A 17,961-nucleotide genomic window follows, 5' to 3' on the forward strand; every position below is an offset into this window, starting at 1 on the left:
TGCAAGTGCCAAGTGCAGTGTTGGTGCCTAGGAGTGGACAGGTATAGGAGTTGTTGGGGACCCAGGCGGGGGTCTTGTGCAGTGCGGGGACTTAGAGGAGAGTAGAGGTTAGGAAAGGAATGATGGGTCACGCGACCGCCTCGTACTGCGGGCTGGGTTCCCAGTGACCCCTGCCTCCCCGACCCTGGGGCAGCTGCTCCTAGAACCTGCTGGATGTGTGCCCCTGTGTCGGGGACCGCCCCGCCTGGAGCAGAGTTACTGGGTAAGGAGGAGCCAGTCAAGATCCAGGTTGGTCTGGAGCAAGAAAAAGTTTGTGTTTGGAATACAGTGGAATCTGGGGTTGTTTGAATCCCAGACCCCCGAAGCACAACAGCATAAAAAAAGAACTGCCACCATCCACCGCCCAGTACAGACAGCCCTCTTCTCCAGTCTCCTAACCATCCACTAAGGTAAGGGTCCCAGTCTGGCTTTAGTCTTCCCCAAGACCTCCCACCACTTCGAGTCCCCCCCCTCGTCCCCATTACCCCCCCCCCCATGCTGCGCAGCCTACTCTGCTGAGACCTCAGAGGGCTGGGCACAGTCCCGCAGAGAGGTTTGGATTGGGCTTGCTTTGCCTATAAGACTGCTGTCTGACATGCGCTCTGAGATAAGACTTAACTCCTTGGAGTGCTGTGTCCTGTGAGAGAATGGGGGTGAATCTGTTCTCTGTGCGTGGATTTTACACAGGAGCCAGCAGGTGATTTTGGGGAAGCAGAGAGTCTGTGCTAAGTGCAAAGGGTTTGCTTTGGGGTCTTGGAAAGAAACCAGAGCACTGTCATCTCAGGCTCAACGTCATCTCCCAGTCATGTTCAGTTACTTCTGAAGTTTGATGTTTATGGACTCGCAGGCCCCAATAGGAAGATGCTGATTTTAAAATTCTATTGGATAGACATCCTGATGGTTACAAATATTAGTGTGATCTCATTTTATCAGAGAAACAACCACTTCTCAAGTGATATCGCTAGGTAGATTCCATAGTTAGGACTGTGCACACAGGCTTAGAGTCCTGTCTTGATGTTTCTAAAAGGAGATAAACCTGTGTGTTTCTGGCAGGCTGTGAGGATGATGCATGCTGCAATGAACTGTCAGCAATACTGCACACTGTTACTCCAAAGAGGCACACTCACGCTGAAGTCGTGAGATGGGAGAGTTTACCGAGATGTGCAGCCAGGCTTGGGAGTTTCCTTTTTACAACAATATACCTCTAAATCAGTGGTTCTCAACCTGAGGGTTTAGACTTCTTTGGGAGATGAATGACCCTTTCACAGGAGTCACCTAAAACCATTGGAAAACACAGATTATTTATATTATGATTCAAACAGTGACAAAATTAAACTTATGAAGTAGCAAGGATAATAATTTAGGTTGGGTGGGGCTCATCACAACATAAGAGGTCGCATCATTAGGAAAGTTGAGAATGAGAACCTCTGCTCTAAATGGTGTGACTGGCTGAGACACACGCCTTCCACAGGTGTGAGATCACTTGTGAACTTTGAAAATCCCACAGCTGACTGCAGGCATTTTGAACTCCCAGAACTTGCATTCCTGTTACTTTTAATGACTGTGCTGCAGGATAAGACACCAGACTCAATGGTTAGCAGATGCCACACACAAATTCTAACCTATGTGGCATGTGCTTACACATGCAGAGGGGGTTCTGACTCACCATTGTTGTCTATGAGATCAACTCTCTCCTTAGGAAAAAAAGCTCGCCATGGTGATCCACTGAGCAAAGGCTCAGAACTCCACAGCTGACTCTGGGAGAGAGAAGCAAACTCTTGTGTTTACCAAAAGTTTTACCTCCATGAAACTATTAAAATACCACTCAGAGAGCAAGAGGGTAGTAAATTCATTCTTTTTAAAGAAACATCTAGATAATTATGGTTAGAAGAACATTTAAAACCCCTTAGTTCTCACATGTTTGCAGACTATACACACAAACACAATTCGAATCAGCAGCGTTTTGTTACCTTGGGAATTTCTCTAATTTACCAGAGCACCATTTAGATAGCAACCATGTCAGGCTGTCTCAACACGGGTGCTGTCCTGCCCTGTAGTTAAGTGAAACAGATATGGTTTCAATGAAATAAAAAAGGTAAACACAACTCTGCTGCTTTTTCTGGAATTGTATTGACAGAACGTGACCTGTATAGACAGGGTAATGTTGGCACAGAGATCTCAACAGTCTGCAATCTGAAGGTGGGAGCAAAAGCTGTGTCCCAGAAAGCCCATCTCCCTGTAGCTGAATTGATGGGATGTGAACCCAACAGACATGTGTTGGCGATGGTACAAAGCTTGATCTCTCTTCCAGGATCAGTTTGATGTATTCCCAAACGTTACCTTCCTGGACCTGACAGTTAAATTAGGAAATGAAATTACTGCATTCCAGCTTCTGGTTTTTCGTGTCTTTTTGTTGTACATGAGGGAAATAGCCCACTGAAGTAGGAGATGGGGGGGGAGGGGACAGGAATATAAACTCAATGCTTCTTCATTACTTAAGGCTACTTAAGGGAACAGATAGTTCTTCTATCTTCCCCCATTAAATAGCGTGGCCCTAATACTTAATTTGGAAACACCGTACCTGGCTAATCCCTTTTTCTAATTTAATTATTCATTTACAGTAATCAGTGTCCCGAGAAAAGAGAACGCAGCAGATATGAAACCACGCCAGTCCCCACGCTGGGGTTTAAATTGGTGTGTCTCGGTCCTGAACAGCACTGCCGGGAACTGGACCTAAATTAAACATCAGCGTAATTGAAACCGGCTGAAAGCAGCGCAGCGCGCTTCCCATCCTCCTGCTGGGCCAGACTCTCCTGCCCAGCGGCAGGCGCACTTTGTGAGACTTCCTGACTCAGTTTCTTTTACAGTAGTTACTATGACGCACGTGTAATATGCATGTGGCGAAGGAGAGTGTGCCCGCCCAGGTGCCTGTGCGGAAGCTAGAGACAACTTTCAGCAGGCAGTTCTTGAGTTCACCTTTGCTTCCGGTTTGGGATCAACTTCAGGTAGTCAGGTTTGTACAGTACGCACTATCTACAGAGCTATTCCACGGGCCCCTCGACTCTTTCTCTACTCTTTCTTTACAAACCACCCTCGGTTCAAATGATCCAATCTAAATATTCAATCCGTTTCCAGATGACTTCTCACGTGTGTGTGGGGAAGCTTCGTGCTTTTTCGTCTATGTGCCCCACACTCTTTAGGGAGATGCCGTGTAGATCGCATTGCCCCAGCTTCTCCGTGAAGCCACATACCATGGCTATTTCATTTCATCCCCCTGCGCCTGCACCTGATGGGGAACCTCCTTCAGCCAATGGCCTTTGAGAGGTTGGGCGTGGCTTTGAGTACCAAAAGGCCCGCCCTCCCGCTCCCCACTGGCCACACCTGCCCGGATGTTGCATTCCTTCCCTGTTTCCTCCTTGTGATCTGTGAGTTCTCTTTTTAATAAAAAACCCCTTTACATACCACATTAGGAGGTTAGCTCCAAAACTTTTGGACCCCAGCATCATACAAAGGAAGCCTCTGGTAAGTTTCAGAGCTGGTACCCAAACATCCTTCCTGTTAGGGTACAGCATCCTAGACAACTGCCATTCTTCCTGTGAGTGCAGACTGCCACACATGAGTGCTACTAACCCGTCTGAATTCAGAGGAAGGAAGGCCTCACGTTCAGGTGCACAGCAAGGTGGACGGGGTGGCGCTGTGCAAAAAGGGCTTGCAGACAATTCAACGGCCAGGGCTTGACCCCTGGGATCCAGAGAGTAGAGGGAAGGAACTTACTCCTGCAAGTTGTCCTCTGACCCCCCCACACACCTGCCGTGACAAGAGTGTACTTGTAAACACACACATACACACTCACTGAATAAATAATATAATACCAAGAAATGTTAGCATGTCAAGCATCATGAATGGAAACCAGTAACCTAAGATCCCTCTGAGCGAAGCTGGGCATGACGGCACAAGTCTGGTCCTAGCACTGGGGAGGTGGAGAAAGGACGATTCGGAGCGCATCGGCCAGCTCATCTTTCCAAAGCAGTGAGCCTCGGGTTTAGTGAGAGACCCTGCCTCAAAAATAAGGTTGAGAGTGATTGGGGTAAACACCTGAGGTTGGCCTCTGGTTTCCAGACACACATGTGCACATGTGCATACACACCCATATACAAGTATGCAGACATGTTACATAAAATTCATATGCCACACACACACAAATTTTAATAAAGTACATGTAATTTATAAAAATTAAAATTAACACACAGAGAGATGCTATTATTTTTTAGAAATAGAATATTTTCAAAGAATCATCTGTGTGAGGTTTTATGCACTGTGCTGTATTAGACCATTCTCAAATGTTTATCATCAAATGTCTAATCCTCAAATGTTTATCATCAAATGTCTAATCCTCAAAGTTTATCATCAAAAATTGCACAATAACTCAAAAAGTAGGAAGCTATAGATATTCATAATCCGTATTTCAAATGTGTCATTTGTATTGTTCTATCAGTAACCATAGCCATTTGCACAGATATTATTTTTATCATTTTATCACTGCTTCACTAGTTAAATGAAGTGGGCAGAGAGGTCCTTGAGAAGAATATACAGAATGTATGCATATGAGCTAGAAGTAAGGTGAAAAATATGAAAATAGTTTGTAAATTGTGCTTCTCATGATTGGAGAAAGATTTTTCAATTTCTCTAAACTAAATTTTCTTAGTTTCAAACTAAGATGAGTTGAACGCTTTCCTCTGCTGCCTAAATTTACAACTCTTAACTGTATATTTAAGGAGTAATGTTATATTTTTCTAATCATTAAATAGTCTGTATTTTTCAAACTCTGGATTCTGGTTATTTGTAGCTCCGCCCCCCCCCTTAAGTAGAATAAGCATCCCAGACGAAGGAGAACCTCTGCACATACAATCATTAAGACTGTTTTCATGAAGAAAAATGCTTTCCAGTAGTTAACTACTTTTGTCTTTGCTTTTGCATTTTTGATAGGGTCTCATCATAAAGTCCAGGCTGGCTCTCAAATTCCTAGCAGTCTTCCTGCCTCTGCCTCCAAAGTACAGTATGAACCATCTAAATATTTTTATTAGATGTAGAAAGTGAGCCCTAGGTGGGGGTGACGTCCTGTTGCTTACTGGATGGAGGTAGGAAATGTTTACTGTGTGCATTATGACGAGGCAGATCAATGTCTGGTGAGAATCTAAAGTTTGATAGACAAGGTGTTTCACCAACCTTGAGTTAAAGAAGTAACATTAAACTGTAAAGGCTGAGCACAATAAAAACAATTTCCTTGCTATAATTATTTGACACAATTTCTGCTGTGTTTATGAGATACAACTCTCATTTGCTAATCCCAGCATCTATCAAACAAACAGACCCCCTCATTTCACTATCATTATATGAATTGCATATCCGTGTTCTTAAGACTTCTGGCCATACACCAGGCTGCCCGATCCCATCTCCACCCAACAGTCCAGCCCAATCTACACCCTGTCTGTCCACAATGGACACTGCCATCATTTATTCCACATCTTCCCTGCTCTGGGTGAGAAATGCTGCTGTTCCTTCCACTGCTGCTCACTCAGACACAGGGATAATATCGTGTCTATAAACATCAACCCTGTGCTACAGTCTGGACCTTGACTGTTCCTCAAAGACCCAAGTGTTCAGGGTTTGATCATAGAGGCAATGGGAGGTGGGAACCAGTAGGAGGTGGTTCTAGTGGGAGGAAGTTAGGCTATTGAGGACACAACCTTAGAGGATACTGAGACCCCAGAGCACATTACATGTACGAATTAGTTCAGGGCTAGGTGTATAGATGAGAAACTCATAAAAGAAAGATTTATTGGGAGCTTTTCTCAGCCACCAGGACCACAGGAAAGGTTGTTGATAGATTACACAGCCTCAGGCTTTTAACTATGTGGGAAAAAAAAAACAACAAAACAAACGAAATCCCTCCAGTAAGAAGGATTCAGAAAAGAACACAAAAGATAACTGTAACAAACAAACACCCGGTGACCTCGAATATCCCTGTGACAAAGCATGGGAGGACAGATTTCAAGCAAGGACCCATGATGTGAAATTATTTACACACTGACTTCCCATTCAAATCAATAGGAATAACAAATGCAAAATGGACGCCTACTGTCCAAGTACACACTCTGAGTCCAAGGAGAGTCGAAGGTCCTGCTGCAGGTTGCGAAGATGGCAACTGACGCCCTTCACAGGCAAAGGGCTCGTCCTGCCCAGTGTGGAGTCTGAGTAGCTTCTTGTGACACAGAACTGAGTGTGAGATTTAAGAGCCGACACTACAGGCCCAGGAGGTGGCAAATGAGGAGCCACACTGAGAATCCATCTGTCCGCGGGGCACTCTGACTGCAGGAGGTAAACACCCGCCAAAGAAGAAGGGAAACAGCCAGCAGAGAAGTGAAGGTTGGCAGATGCAAAAAGTTAGGTCATGAAGAAATGTTGACTCATAGCGTATTCTTCCCTGGCATAAAATGAAAACGAGGTGATGGCAGGGAGCCACTGTCGAGGAAAGGGAGCCCAGGGAGAGATGAACAGTTTTCCCCGACAGAGGCAGTCCCTTTGCTTTGTTACCTCAGGTGGTCTCTGGGACAAAGCCTGCTCTTTCACAAGGACAGCAATGTCTCACAGCAGTGGCCGATGACCCTGGCTGACCCTTAGAACAACCAGAAGACTTTAAAGAACAAGGACTGCATCGATAGGACACAGCAGAAGGTCTGGTGTAAATACAGGCCACTCTTGCTTCCCCTCAGCTTCCCATTGCCATCAACTGCTGTTGTCCTTGCCCCATGTCAGAGCATCCTTAGATGGTCATCATCTTTGAGGCACCGCTGTTCTCCCTGCCCCGTGTCACAGCATCCTTAGATGGCCATCATCTTTGAGGCACCACACTTCTATGGTTATGGTACCTCTGATACCCAAGTTTAGTAGTAAAAGATCTTTTGAGCAAAAAAAAAAAAAAAAAAAAAAAAAAAAAAAAAAAAATCTGAAGACTGTTAAGGGGATGTTATAATTCCATTGAAAAAATATATCACATGTGAGTTTCAGACTTAAGGTAGACCGACATTAGAAATATAAAATTCTTGTTACAATAATTTCAATTACTCTATAAAATCAGACCCACCTCTGAGTCATTCTCACCTGGAGTACTGGATGTAGGCATTGATAACGTGAAATTATGTTAAATGTGAGTGGAAAGCACCCAAGACACTGGACACGAAAGCCATTCCTAATGTCAAGGGCATGATTACAAACCCAATATACTGACTGATGAAAGGGACGATGTTGACCTTCAACTGTCACGTTCAATCAGAATACAGAGTCAGGGCTTTCAGACTTGTGTTTTCCCATCAGTGTCTGTCTGAAAGGTGAAGGCGTCATCCTTGGCACATGGGATAAATATTTTGATTAAGAATTGATTGCTGTGCTCTGGTTTTCAGTTTGAATTGTCACAGCAGACAATTGTGTGTGGAGGATCCATGAAAGAGCTCCAAGTGCCCTAGAAATATAAAATTAGTTGATACTGTCCTGGTTTAATTTAAGGCCTGCAGCTGTTCCTGTAGGGAAGCATCATGTTTCAAACAGTTACGAAGACACAATGAAAAGAAATAGAAAGGAAGTCTCCCGAGGACAAAGTAGAATTAACCACGTGTCCAGGTGACGCTGCCCGTCTGTGCCATGTTTGCCGCTAAGACACCGATCTCAAAGCATGTAATTTAATCTGCCTTAACTCATGTTGCTCGGCAGCATACCAATAACTCAAAATAAAGATTAGGATGATTCAAAAGCTGATATATGTGTACCTGATAAAAATTAAATGAACTAATTATTTTTTAAATGAAGACAATTTAGCACCAGATGGTTACATCCACAGAATTTGTTAAACGGATGTATTATATCTTCCTTGAAAAGCATCATTTTAATATGTAAAGTTTGTTTAGATTCTGTTTCTTATGGTAAGCATGATGTAAATTCCTTCTCAAATAATTTTCACTGACAATGGGACTTTAGGAAAGTGTTTTTCAAAGACAGACTTTTGTTACTGGATGGTTTCCCATCTCTGGGTAAGAAAAGGGAACCCATAAAGCAGGGAAGTCCAAGTTCTGAGCGCTGCGAACTGCTCCTCAGTGGCTGAGGGAAGGGTCGACATTAGAGCCCACTTACTCTTCTTCCTCAAGACAAAGATGCCTTTCAGGCAGGGTTTACCTGTCGGGGTTCTGGCTTTGCAGGAATGGTTGGGATTCTGTGTGGCTCTGGCTTGGGTTTGGCACACCCGAGGGTGCAGGCTGGAATTGGTTCCCGGTTTTAAGAGTCCGAGCGATTGAGGTCACCGGGTAAAATTAGATTCGCCTGTTGCTACAGGAGGGGCAGAAACCTGAGCCAAGCGAATCCTTTCTCAGGACAGAGTCAGAAGTCAGCGTCCCCTCTCCCTACACAAATGGGAGTTTAATTCTTTCCATCTCCGCAGAGCTCGGGCCCTCATCTGGAACCAGTTCATCGGTGTGGTTTCTGAGTCGCTAAGGTAAGTAGTCAGTTTCCACTTGGGTTTTATAAATTAAATAGGTACAAGGTTTCTAACTTCTTTTTCTCCAGCGGCATAATGGTTAATAGTCTAAAATAAAGCTGAATAAATTCTCTCAATTTTATTTTCATTATTAACAAAATCCAGTTCCCCTCGCATTTCGCCTGTGTTAGTCCCAGCAACTTCAGGGACGACCTGTGCCATGCCCTTAGCGTGGCCGCGTTGCTGACAGTTGCAGACTTGTCCTAACAATGTGGCTGTGTCGTGGGATGTTGACTCTGACAGATAAACACAGAAGGTTTGCTCTTTAAAGTCACCTTCAACTCCACCCAAGCCTTTCTGGTAAACTGAGTCTGACGCTTCAGACCTTCTGGGTGCTTTTCTTAGAGACGCTAATAGTGAAAATGGGAACAAAAGTGACGGTGTTTTATAAACTGAGAATCAACAGCACAACAGCCTAGTGTCAAGCCGGCTCCGGACCTGTTCTTGGACTGTTTCCCCCACAAGATTTGGGGGTAGAAAAGAAAGTGATATTCACAGATAAAAGCCATCCTGTGGGGTAACTCTAAAGAGGACCCGTGCTTTCGACTGCTCAGATTAGGGTTGTTTCTATGTTCCTATGTTCCTATGTGGAGGTTGGAAAATATGAGTTACTTTTAGAACGAAGAAGGCCAGGGAAAGAACAGGACTGGGGAGAAAGATCAGCCCCAGGATGGGGTGAGTCTGGGTTCACAGGAACTCCAAAATCCTGGCCTGTTTGCTTTTTGCTCTTTTCTTAGAAATATCTAGATACAAGGAGATCCACTTTGGGAATTTCAAAACTAGTGGTTCAAGAAAAGTTAATTTTGTGGGTTCTGAAATGGGCTGAGATTTTCTTTCAAAGCCAAAGGGACAGTAATATCTCAGATTGGCCAGGTCTGTGATTCTGAAGATGGTCACGTCCAAGTTCCCAAGTGACCTTAACAAAGATGGTAGTTAAATACTGAAAATAACACCCTTCCATCTTGTCCTATTAAAAATATATTTCCTGGGGCTTGAGATATAGTTCTGTGTTACAGAGCTTTCCTAACATGTGAAGTCCTGGGTTCACAACCAGGTAGATGATGATGATGATAGATAGATGATAGATAGACAGATAGATAGATAGATAGATAGATAGATAGATAGATAGATAGATAGATAGATAGATATGGGGACACACCTGGTCTTCCAGCCATTAAGCCAAACTGTTATTAAAAAAAAAAAAAAGGACAGAACCCTGAGGCTAATTCTGCCTCTTCCCCATTCCTTCAGGTCATGCATTCTTTCTTTCTACCTTCCCGTCCTCTCCCAATCAGTATCTGTGTGGCTCTGTCCTTCTCTGGCCCTATGACAAAGCCCTATAGTTCAGTTCTAGGGTCTGGGTCCCACTCTGTCATCACTTCAGCATCTCCAGCAGTCATCACTTCAGCATCTCCAGCAGAGGAGCTGGTCACCTGACCACTGAGGAGCTTTATCCCCACCGTATCAGCTCCCATGCTGCCTCCCAGTCCTCTTGGGAGATCGTTGAACTCTGCAGTGGCTTTTTTTTTTTTAACACATTGTAGACAATCTGTAGTATGTGTGTGTGTGTGTGTGTGTGTGTGCTTGCGTGCTCGCACACGCATGCTTACTGTGTGATGCATTAGGTATGGCTTGAGATTTATCATAAGTAATTAAGACTGGAGAAAAAGAAACTGTATTTCTGGCTGTGAAGGAAACAGACTATTGGCAAAAACGAAGCCAATGAAACTGCCTTACCTTTAGCTCTGTGGCCTTGTGACAGTGTAAAACCTTTGTCACACTTTGTCATTTCTTCCCCTTCAGAGGCCTTTTAATTTTGTCATGGTGTCATGTAGGAACTTTTCTGGAAAGATTATATAGGAATCTTTTATATTTTGTTAGGAGTAAGTAAAGTCCTGAGTGAATATGTATTGTTTGATAATGCCCACCCATATCAATGACCCTAATGCCTTAGACCCACAGTAAAAGGCAAGGCCTTTCTGGGCAAGGCTCAGAGGAATGGAAAGCCTTGCCCCAGTGGTCTCTGCGTGGGTATTGATACTGTGTGAAGAAAATGTCCACCATAGCTTTCTCTGCCTGCCCTTGGCTGTCTCTACTCAGCCTTTTCACTGTGTATAACAGCTCCTTGTTTATCTGTGTGTAATAACCCTGCCCTGCCTCACTGTCCAGCTGCATGCAATAACCCCATCTCTGTCTAGCTGCATATCATAAACACACTCTCTCGTGTGAGAGATGTCTTTATGAAGAGGAGGGCGACCATAAGCCAAGGACGGTTCAAGCCTAGGTTCTTCTTTCTATGGAGACGTGTCTGTGAGTGTGGTGACCCAACGGAGTCTCCACATGACTATATACATACAAATGAGACAACTCAGACCCTTCACATTTTATTGTTCTGTATCCAGTTACAATTTCAATAAAATGTTCTGGGGGTTTGTGTATCTAATATATTTGGCTTATTCAACAAGTATTTACTGAGTTCATACAATAATGGCACATGCTGTTCAGGTGCTGGGGCACAACAGAGTGGTCAAACAGTTCGGAACCCTACCTTCTTGGGACTCATATGTGGTGACAGAATCAAGTACAGAAAAATACCCAGATAAAATACACAGCATCACCTATAGAACTAAGTGATGTGGGGCAAACTTCAGCAGGAAGGAACATAGCTCTATCTCAGCTGGGGCTGCAGGGAGGTGCTGGTACCTGGGAGACCTGAGCAGAGGACAGCAGCTGCCGAGGCAGGAGTCACACTTAGGGTACACATTCACTAAAACCTATGGGGCTGGAACAGTAGGGGCCAAGGAGAAGCCACAGAGGTTGAAGGCAGGAAGAATCCTGTTGGTGGCAGTGAAGGCATGGCGGTGTACTCCCAGACAGAGTACTATAAGAGACAGCATAGAGACAGAACGTTGTGAAAGGCCATCTCAGGGCTGGGGCAATGGCCATGCATGCACGTTGACTGGAGTTCAGATCTTGAGAATCACAAATGCTTTGGTGAATGTTGGTTGTTTTTTTTAACATTTATATTTAGTGTGGGCCAGAGTTTACATCTGTGTATGTGCTAGGTCCACTGGAACTAGCATTACAGGGAACTGTGAGTCATACAATGTGGGTTTGGGAGATCAAGCTCAGGTCCTCAGCATGTGCTCTAAACTGCTGATTCCCTCTCAGTTTTATACCCTGAGCTTTGTCGTACTTTATGGTGGACAAATTAATAACCTCTAAAGATGTCTATATCTAACACTCCAAACCTGGGAATTGCAGGCAGAGACTGTTCATTCATTTCCCAACTGATAAAACCTGAATAATTACACAGAAACCATATTAATTATAACACTGTTTGGCCAATTACTCAGGCATATTTCTAGCTAGCTCTTATATCTTGGATTAACCCAATTCTATTAATATGTGTATCACCATGAGGCTGTGGCTTACCAGGTAAGGTTCTGGCTGGTGTCTTTCTCATTCATTAGCTACTTGGCATCTCTTTGATGCAACCTACTCTTTCTATATCTCTGTTCAGATATCGTATCTAGCTTTGCTCTGCTAAGCCATTGGCTGAAACAACTTTATTTATTAACCAGTGGTAATAAAACATATTCACAGCATACAGAGGGGAACCCCACATCAGGGAATGTCTCAACCTTTCATGGAAAGAGGAATTCGGTCTATGTGATAGTGTTGGCTCTTGAGGTGGAAAAGTGATCCTGAGTTCTCCAGGGAGTCCAAAGCCAACACAAGGTAGGATTTAGGGTTTGGACAGGGATGGCCAAGTCAGAGAAGATGTGTAGGAGGAAACAGCATGGAGGTCAGAGATTGGGGCAGATTCTCAGCTAGATCCTTCAGAAAACTGCAGCCAGGTCACATTGAGTTTTGGTCCTGCAGATACATTTTCTGAACTATATAGCATGTATATAAGCCACTCAGCTTGGGATAATTTGTTTCATCAGAACTGGGAAAGAATGGCAGGGGATATTAGGCAGGATTATAAGGAAGACTGAAGGAGATCGGAGAACTGAGCTAATAGCACCCGGTAAAGCTGCCAACACTAGGTGTCCAGAGGATGCAGGGTCAGTCTTGAGGACTTGGAAATTCTTTGTGACAGAAACACACTTCCACATTGTCACTACATGGGGGAAGTGCCCACCACTAAGTTAAACACAGACAAAGAATTATCTGGACATCGTTCATTTTCGGTATGGCTGCTTCCAAATCACCCCTAAAAATGAACGTACACCCCATGCACGAGGTGTCAGAGAGGAGACCCGCTCTAGTGCTATGTGCATGCGCCGTTTCCAGTCGGGGTCGTCATCACTCACAACTCTCATGGACCTCTTCCCTAACATTTTCTTTTATACTTGGTGTAAAGGTAAAATAAAGGATTTATTTTTAACCAGAACTCTTTTGCTCACAAAAATGATATTTGTAAACATTCACTCTCACACATATTATAACCTATCTTAACATATGTCAGTTCTTGGCAAAGACGGGTGTCGTAGGCACCCTGTTTAAAACATCATTCATAATTCTGAATCATTTAGGTGAAGGAAATCATAATTTAACTACTCAGAGTCAAATTGAGTAATTATGTTAAAAAATATGGATACCAGCTTGATTTTTCTTCCTTCTTTGATAACTTGGTTTTAAGGTTGATACTTCAATGTCAAGCTCAGCTCTGCAGCATTTTGAAAGCCATAGGTGTGTGTGTGTGAGAGAGAGAGAGAGAGAGAGAGAGAGAGAGAGAGAGAGAGAGAGAGAGAGAGTGTATGCATGTGTGTGTGAGTGTGCATGTGAGTGTGTGCGCACATGTGTGTGTGAGAGTGTGTGTGTGCATGTGTGTGAGAGTGTGTTAATGTGAGTGTGTGTGCATATGTGTGCGTGCATGTGTGTGTAAGAGTGTTGTGTGTGTGCATGTGTGTGTGCATATGTGTGTGAAAAATTATGGCCATTGGATTTTAAGTGAATTGGTCACATCCAAATTATTTTAAATTACAAGTTAAATATCTTCCTATGGTTGAAACAGTATGACATGTTTCAAAGTAATAGTACACCCCCCACCTCATTTGCTCTTCCTTTGAGACAGAGCTTTATGCATCTTACCTTGAGCTCCCTATATAACCAAGAATTCATCTGAATCCTGCCCCCTGCACTCCAGAGCCCTGGCCTTACGGGTGTGCACACCATACCCAGCTTCTGGTCTCTTTAAAAATTATCACTTCTAAAAATTTAAGTCTGGCCGGGCGATGGTGGCGCACGCCTTTAATCCCAGCACTTGGGAGGCAGAGATAGGCGGATCTCTGTGAGTTCGAGACCAGCCTGGTCTACAAGAGCTAGTTCCAGGACAGGCTCCAAAGCCACAGAGAAACCCTATCTCGAAAAACCAAAAAAAAATAAATAAATAAATAAAAAAATAAAAAAAAAAATAAAAATTTAAGTCTGGGCTAAATTTGTTTTCTAGACTCATAACAAATGAGTACTGGCAACTAAGTTCTCTCTCCTCCCTCCTTCCCCCTCTGCTGTCCCCCTGCCTCCTTTACTCCCCTAGAAGATGGTACGAGAACAGTACACCACAGTCACGGAGGGCACCCACATAGAGAGACCCGAGAACCAGCACGTCTACAAGATCGGGATTTATGGCTGGAGGAAGCGCTGCCTCTACCTATTTGTTCTTCTCTTGCTCGCCATCCTTGTTGTGAATCTCGCTCTCACCATCTGGATTCTGAAAGTGATGTGGTTTTCTCCTGTGAGTTCTGTCTTTTCCTGAGCATGCTCCAGATATGCTCGATCATTGCTTTACTAGTGTGTGGATAGACACTTCCTGTCTTTCTCAGGATTTTCGTAGCTTACTGGAATTGTTCTCTGCACACTCTAAACTACAGTGTGCTGATTTTTTTTTTTTTGGCCCTTATTGCATTGTATTTTTCATTAGTTTTTTTTCTCTATAGGGTAGGAAAATTCTAATCTTGAATTTGTGGTTGCTTGAGTCAAGATATCTTAAAGGTCATGTATAGAATATGGCCTATAGAACTCTATAAATCACAGATTTCCTAATATCATCAGTCCCCTAGGCTTAGTGTTTGCACACCTGCCCTCATCTACTTAATTGCCAGAATGAAATACCTGATGCAGGAATATGTTTGCTTTAAAGAAGATAATTTTTGTTTTTCCTTCAGTTTTTTGTTTAATTTTTTCCTTTATTCTTGATAACTTTATGTATGTTTACATTAGAATATGATCATATTTTTCCCATCTCCCCCCTCCAATTCTCCCCATATCTCTTTTAGCAGACCCAACTCCCAATTTCATGTCATTATTTTTATAGCTCACTAACTCCGATTAGTGCTGCGCACACATACAGGGGTGTGGGGAGCATGGAAAATCTACCTACCAATAGTCACATACAAAGGGAGTGATTCTCTCTCCCTCTGCAGTTAGCCACTGCCATAGTTCCTCAGGAAGGGTTGTGGCCCCGAGGTCATTTACCCATCGATGCCAGACTTTTGGTTGGCTTGGTCTCATAGATAACTACAGTGGTTGTGAATTTCTCAGTGCTCAGCCCTCCTCCCCATCCTCCAGCTCTTCCCTTCTTCTGGCCACCCCTTCCCTGATGATGCCAAGCCATTTCGGGGAGGGACTTTATAGAGATGAACCATTTAGAGCTGAGTCTAAAGAAAAGTGGTTAATTCCACTCACATTTTTGGAGGTTTAAGAGCTTAGATTCAGCTCTGATGGGGACCTGAAGATGCCTGGTGGGAATGCAGGAATGCATGTCACAGGAAGCATCACATCAGCAGGCAAAAGCCAGCCAGGCTGGGTGGGGCCCAGCTGGGGTTTTATCACAACCCTCCTATGGAGCTAACCAAGGGCTCCAGACAAATATCTCAGGTACAAGTTTCCATTGACCCCAGAACCTTCCATGTGGACCCACCCCTTGAAAGTTCAAAAAGCTGTCACCCCAATTGCCAAACTTCCCACAAAGGAAGCCTTGGAGCAGTGGTTCTCAACCTTCCTAATCTTGCGACCCTTTAATACAGTTCCTTATGTTGTGATGACCCCATTCATAAAATTATTTTCATTGTTATAAGTAACTTTGCTACTGTTATGAATCTTAATGTAAATATCTGATATTTCTGATGGTCTTAGATGACCCCTATGAATGGGATTGTGACCCACAGGTTGAGAACTACTGCCTGGGAGGGACACACTTACACCATGCCCAAGCCAGAGCAATGCAACGTCTGCATGTTTTAAACACTCTGATCTGATGTGCATGAATACTGGACAAACACTTCAATATTCACAGCAGATTTAGTAAATAAAATACTAGCAGTCTGAAGGAATTTATTCTATTCTAAGCATTCTCATTTGTTAAGAATAATGGCATAATTTTATGTGCCTTGATATTTCAGGTACACTTTGTTTTGTAGTGCTGGGAGTTGAACACAGGGTCGTTTGCATGTTGGGCAAGTGCTCTACCGTTAAGCTATGTCCCAAGAAGTCCTTGTTTTGTGAATTTGGGGAAGGAATTCTACAAATTAATGTAGAACCCATTAATTTAGAATGAATTAATTAATGTAGAATACATTAACTTGGCAAGACAGATCCAGTGAGATAAAAATACTACTGCCAAGAACTTCACATTTAGCCAGAGTGCTCTTTCCAAGAAGAGCAGCTATCGTCTGTGGTCCAGTGAGAAATGCACTCAGGGAATCCTGCCTGTTCTGTGCCCTGATTTCTGTCCTGCCATGGTTCCAGTCAATACCATTGCTCTTCTCACATAATAAACATTTGTGTTTCTATATTGTGGTAAAATACTCATAAAATTAAAATCAGAGCTTAACATTTAGTAAAGAGTACTATAAGTGTATTTACTAGAAATATATTAGAAATTATTATTATAAGTTATATGTAAGTCAACATTACAAATATGAGTGTATTTAACATTAGACAGTATAGGATATGATTTCTGGGTCAGGATTTGTAAAGATAATATCTGCGTAGCAGCATGATGGTACTGGGCACCATGCCCAGCCATGACAGTACTGAGAACCAATGCCCAGCCATGATGGTACTGAGAACCAATGCCCAGCCATGACGGTACTGGCCACCAATGCCCAGTCATGATGGTACTGGGCACCAATGCCCAGCCATGGCGGTACTGGGTACCAATGCCCAGCCATGACGGTACTGGGTACCAATGCCCTGCCATGGCGGTACTGACCACCAATGCCCAGCCATGATGGTACTGGGCACCAATACCCAGCCATGACGGTACTGGGCACCAATGCCCAGCCATGATGGTACTGGGTACCAATGCCCAGCCATGACGGTACTGGGTACCAATGCCCAGCATCCCTTTATGCAGGCAGGGCATCTGGACATGTACTAGTTACTTTTCTGTTGCTATGATAAACACCATGACTGAGGCTACAGTTGTATGTTTCTATTCTTTAACTCTTTTGCTCTTTACTTTTTGGGAGCCTGCCTCCCAGCTCCCAAATAAATACACATGGAGACATAATTCTTTCTTACGAATGCTCAGCCTTAGCTTGACTTGTTTCTAGCCAGCTTTTCTTATCTTAAATTACCCCATCTATCTTTTGCCTCTGGACTTTTATCTGTCTCTATTTCTGTATGCCTTATCTTTCCTTCTTATTCTGTGTCAGCTGTGTTGCTGGGTGACTGGTCCCTGACATCCTCCTCTCCTTGCTCTCTTGCTTCTGCCTCTTTTCCAGTTCTCTCCTTCTATTTATTCTCTCTGCCTGCCAGCCCCACCTGTCCTTTCTCCTGCCTCATTCAGCTCTTTATTAGACCATCAGGTGTTTTAGACAGAGAAGCACAGCTTCACCGAGTTAAACAAACGCAGCAGAAACAAAAGCCACACATCTTTACATGATTAAACAAATGTTCCACAGCATAAACAAAAGTAACACATATTAAAATAATAGTCTACAACACAGGGAAACTTATGGAAGAGTCTGGAGTAGCCAGAGTCTAACTTCAGCTAGGCACGAAGCACTGAAGGTTGCTTGCATTCAACAAAACACACTCCAGATGCACACTATCACTTCCCAATTGTGCAGTTTATAGAACTAATTTGTACAGATTTCTACGACAATGCACATCTTGGACAAAGAAGACAGTAGTGACTTCAGATCTACCTCATGCGGGGCACAGGCTGCACTCTCAACCACGTTCGATGTATGGGGTGGCTTTCCTCCCACAGGAATGCGTTACTGACGGTGGATGAGCAGGGTCTTTAGTGTTGACCTTAACCGAGTGAGACACGATACCATTCACATTTGTGGGCTCAGAAGATAAAAGACACAAAGTCCTAA

The 17,961-nt window shown here is 43.6% G+C and overlaps 1 protein-coding gene across 1 annotated transcript in view; it reads left to right on the top strand.

The window, feature by feature from the left end:
- The first annotated feature begins 261 nt into the window (after window positions 1-261).
- Sgcg (sarcoglycan gamma) overlaps window positions 262-17,961 on the top strand; it is a 38,255-nt gene continuing 20,555 nt past the window's right edge. Inside the window, exons 1-3 of the mRNA XM_057786598.1 lie at window positions 262-449; window positions 8,528-8,581; window positions 14,169-14,364. Coding sequence (XP_057642581.1) covers window positions 14,172-14,364 — 193 coding nt within the window. The 5' untranslated portion in view covers window positions 262-449; window positions 8,528-8,581; window positions 14,169-14,171. The remainder of the gene's footprint in view (window positions 450-8,527; window positions 8,582-14,168; window positions 14,365-17,961) is intronic.

This window comes from Chionomys nivalis, chromosome 12 (genome assembly GCF_950005125.1).
Source record: "Chionomys nivalis chromosome 12, mChiNiv1.1, whole genome shotgun sequence".
Taxonomy (NCBI): Eukaryota; Metazoa; Chordata; class Mammalia; order Rodentia; family Cricetidae; genus Chionomys; species Chionomys nivalis.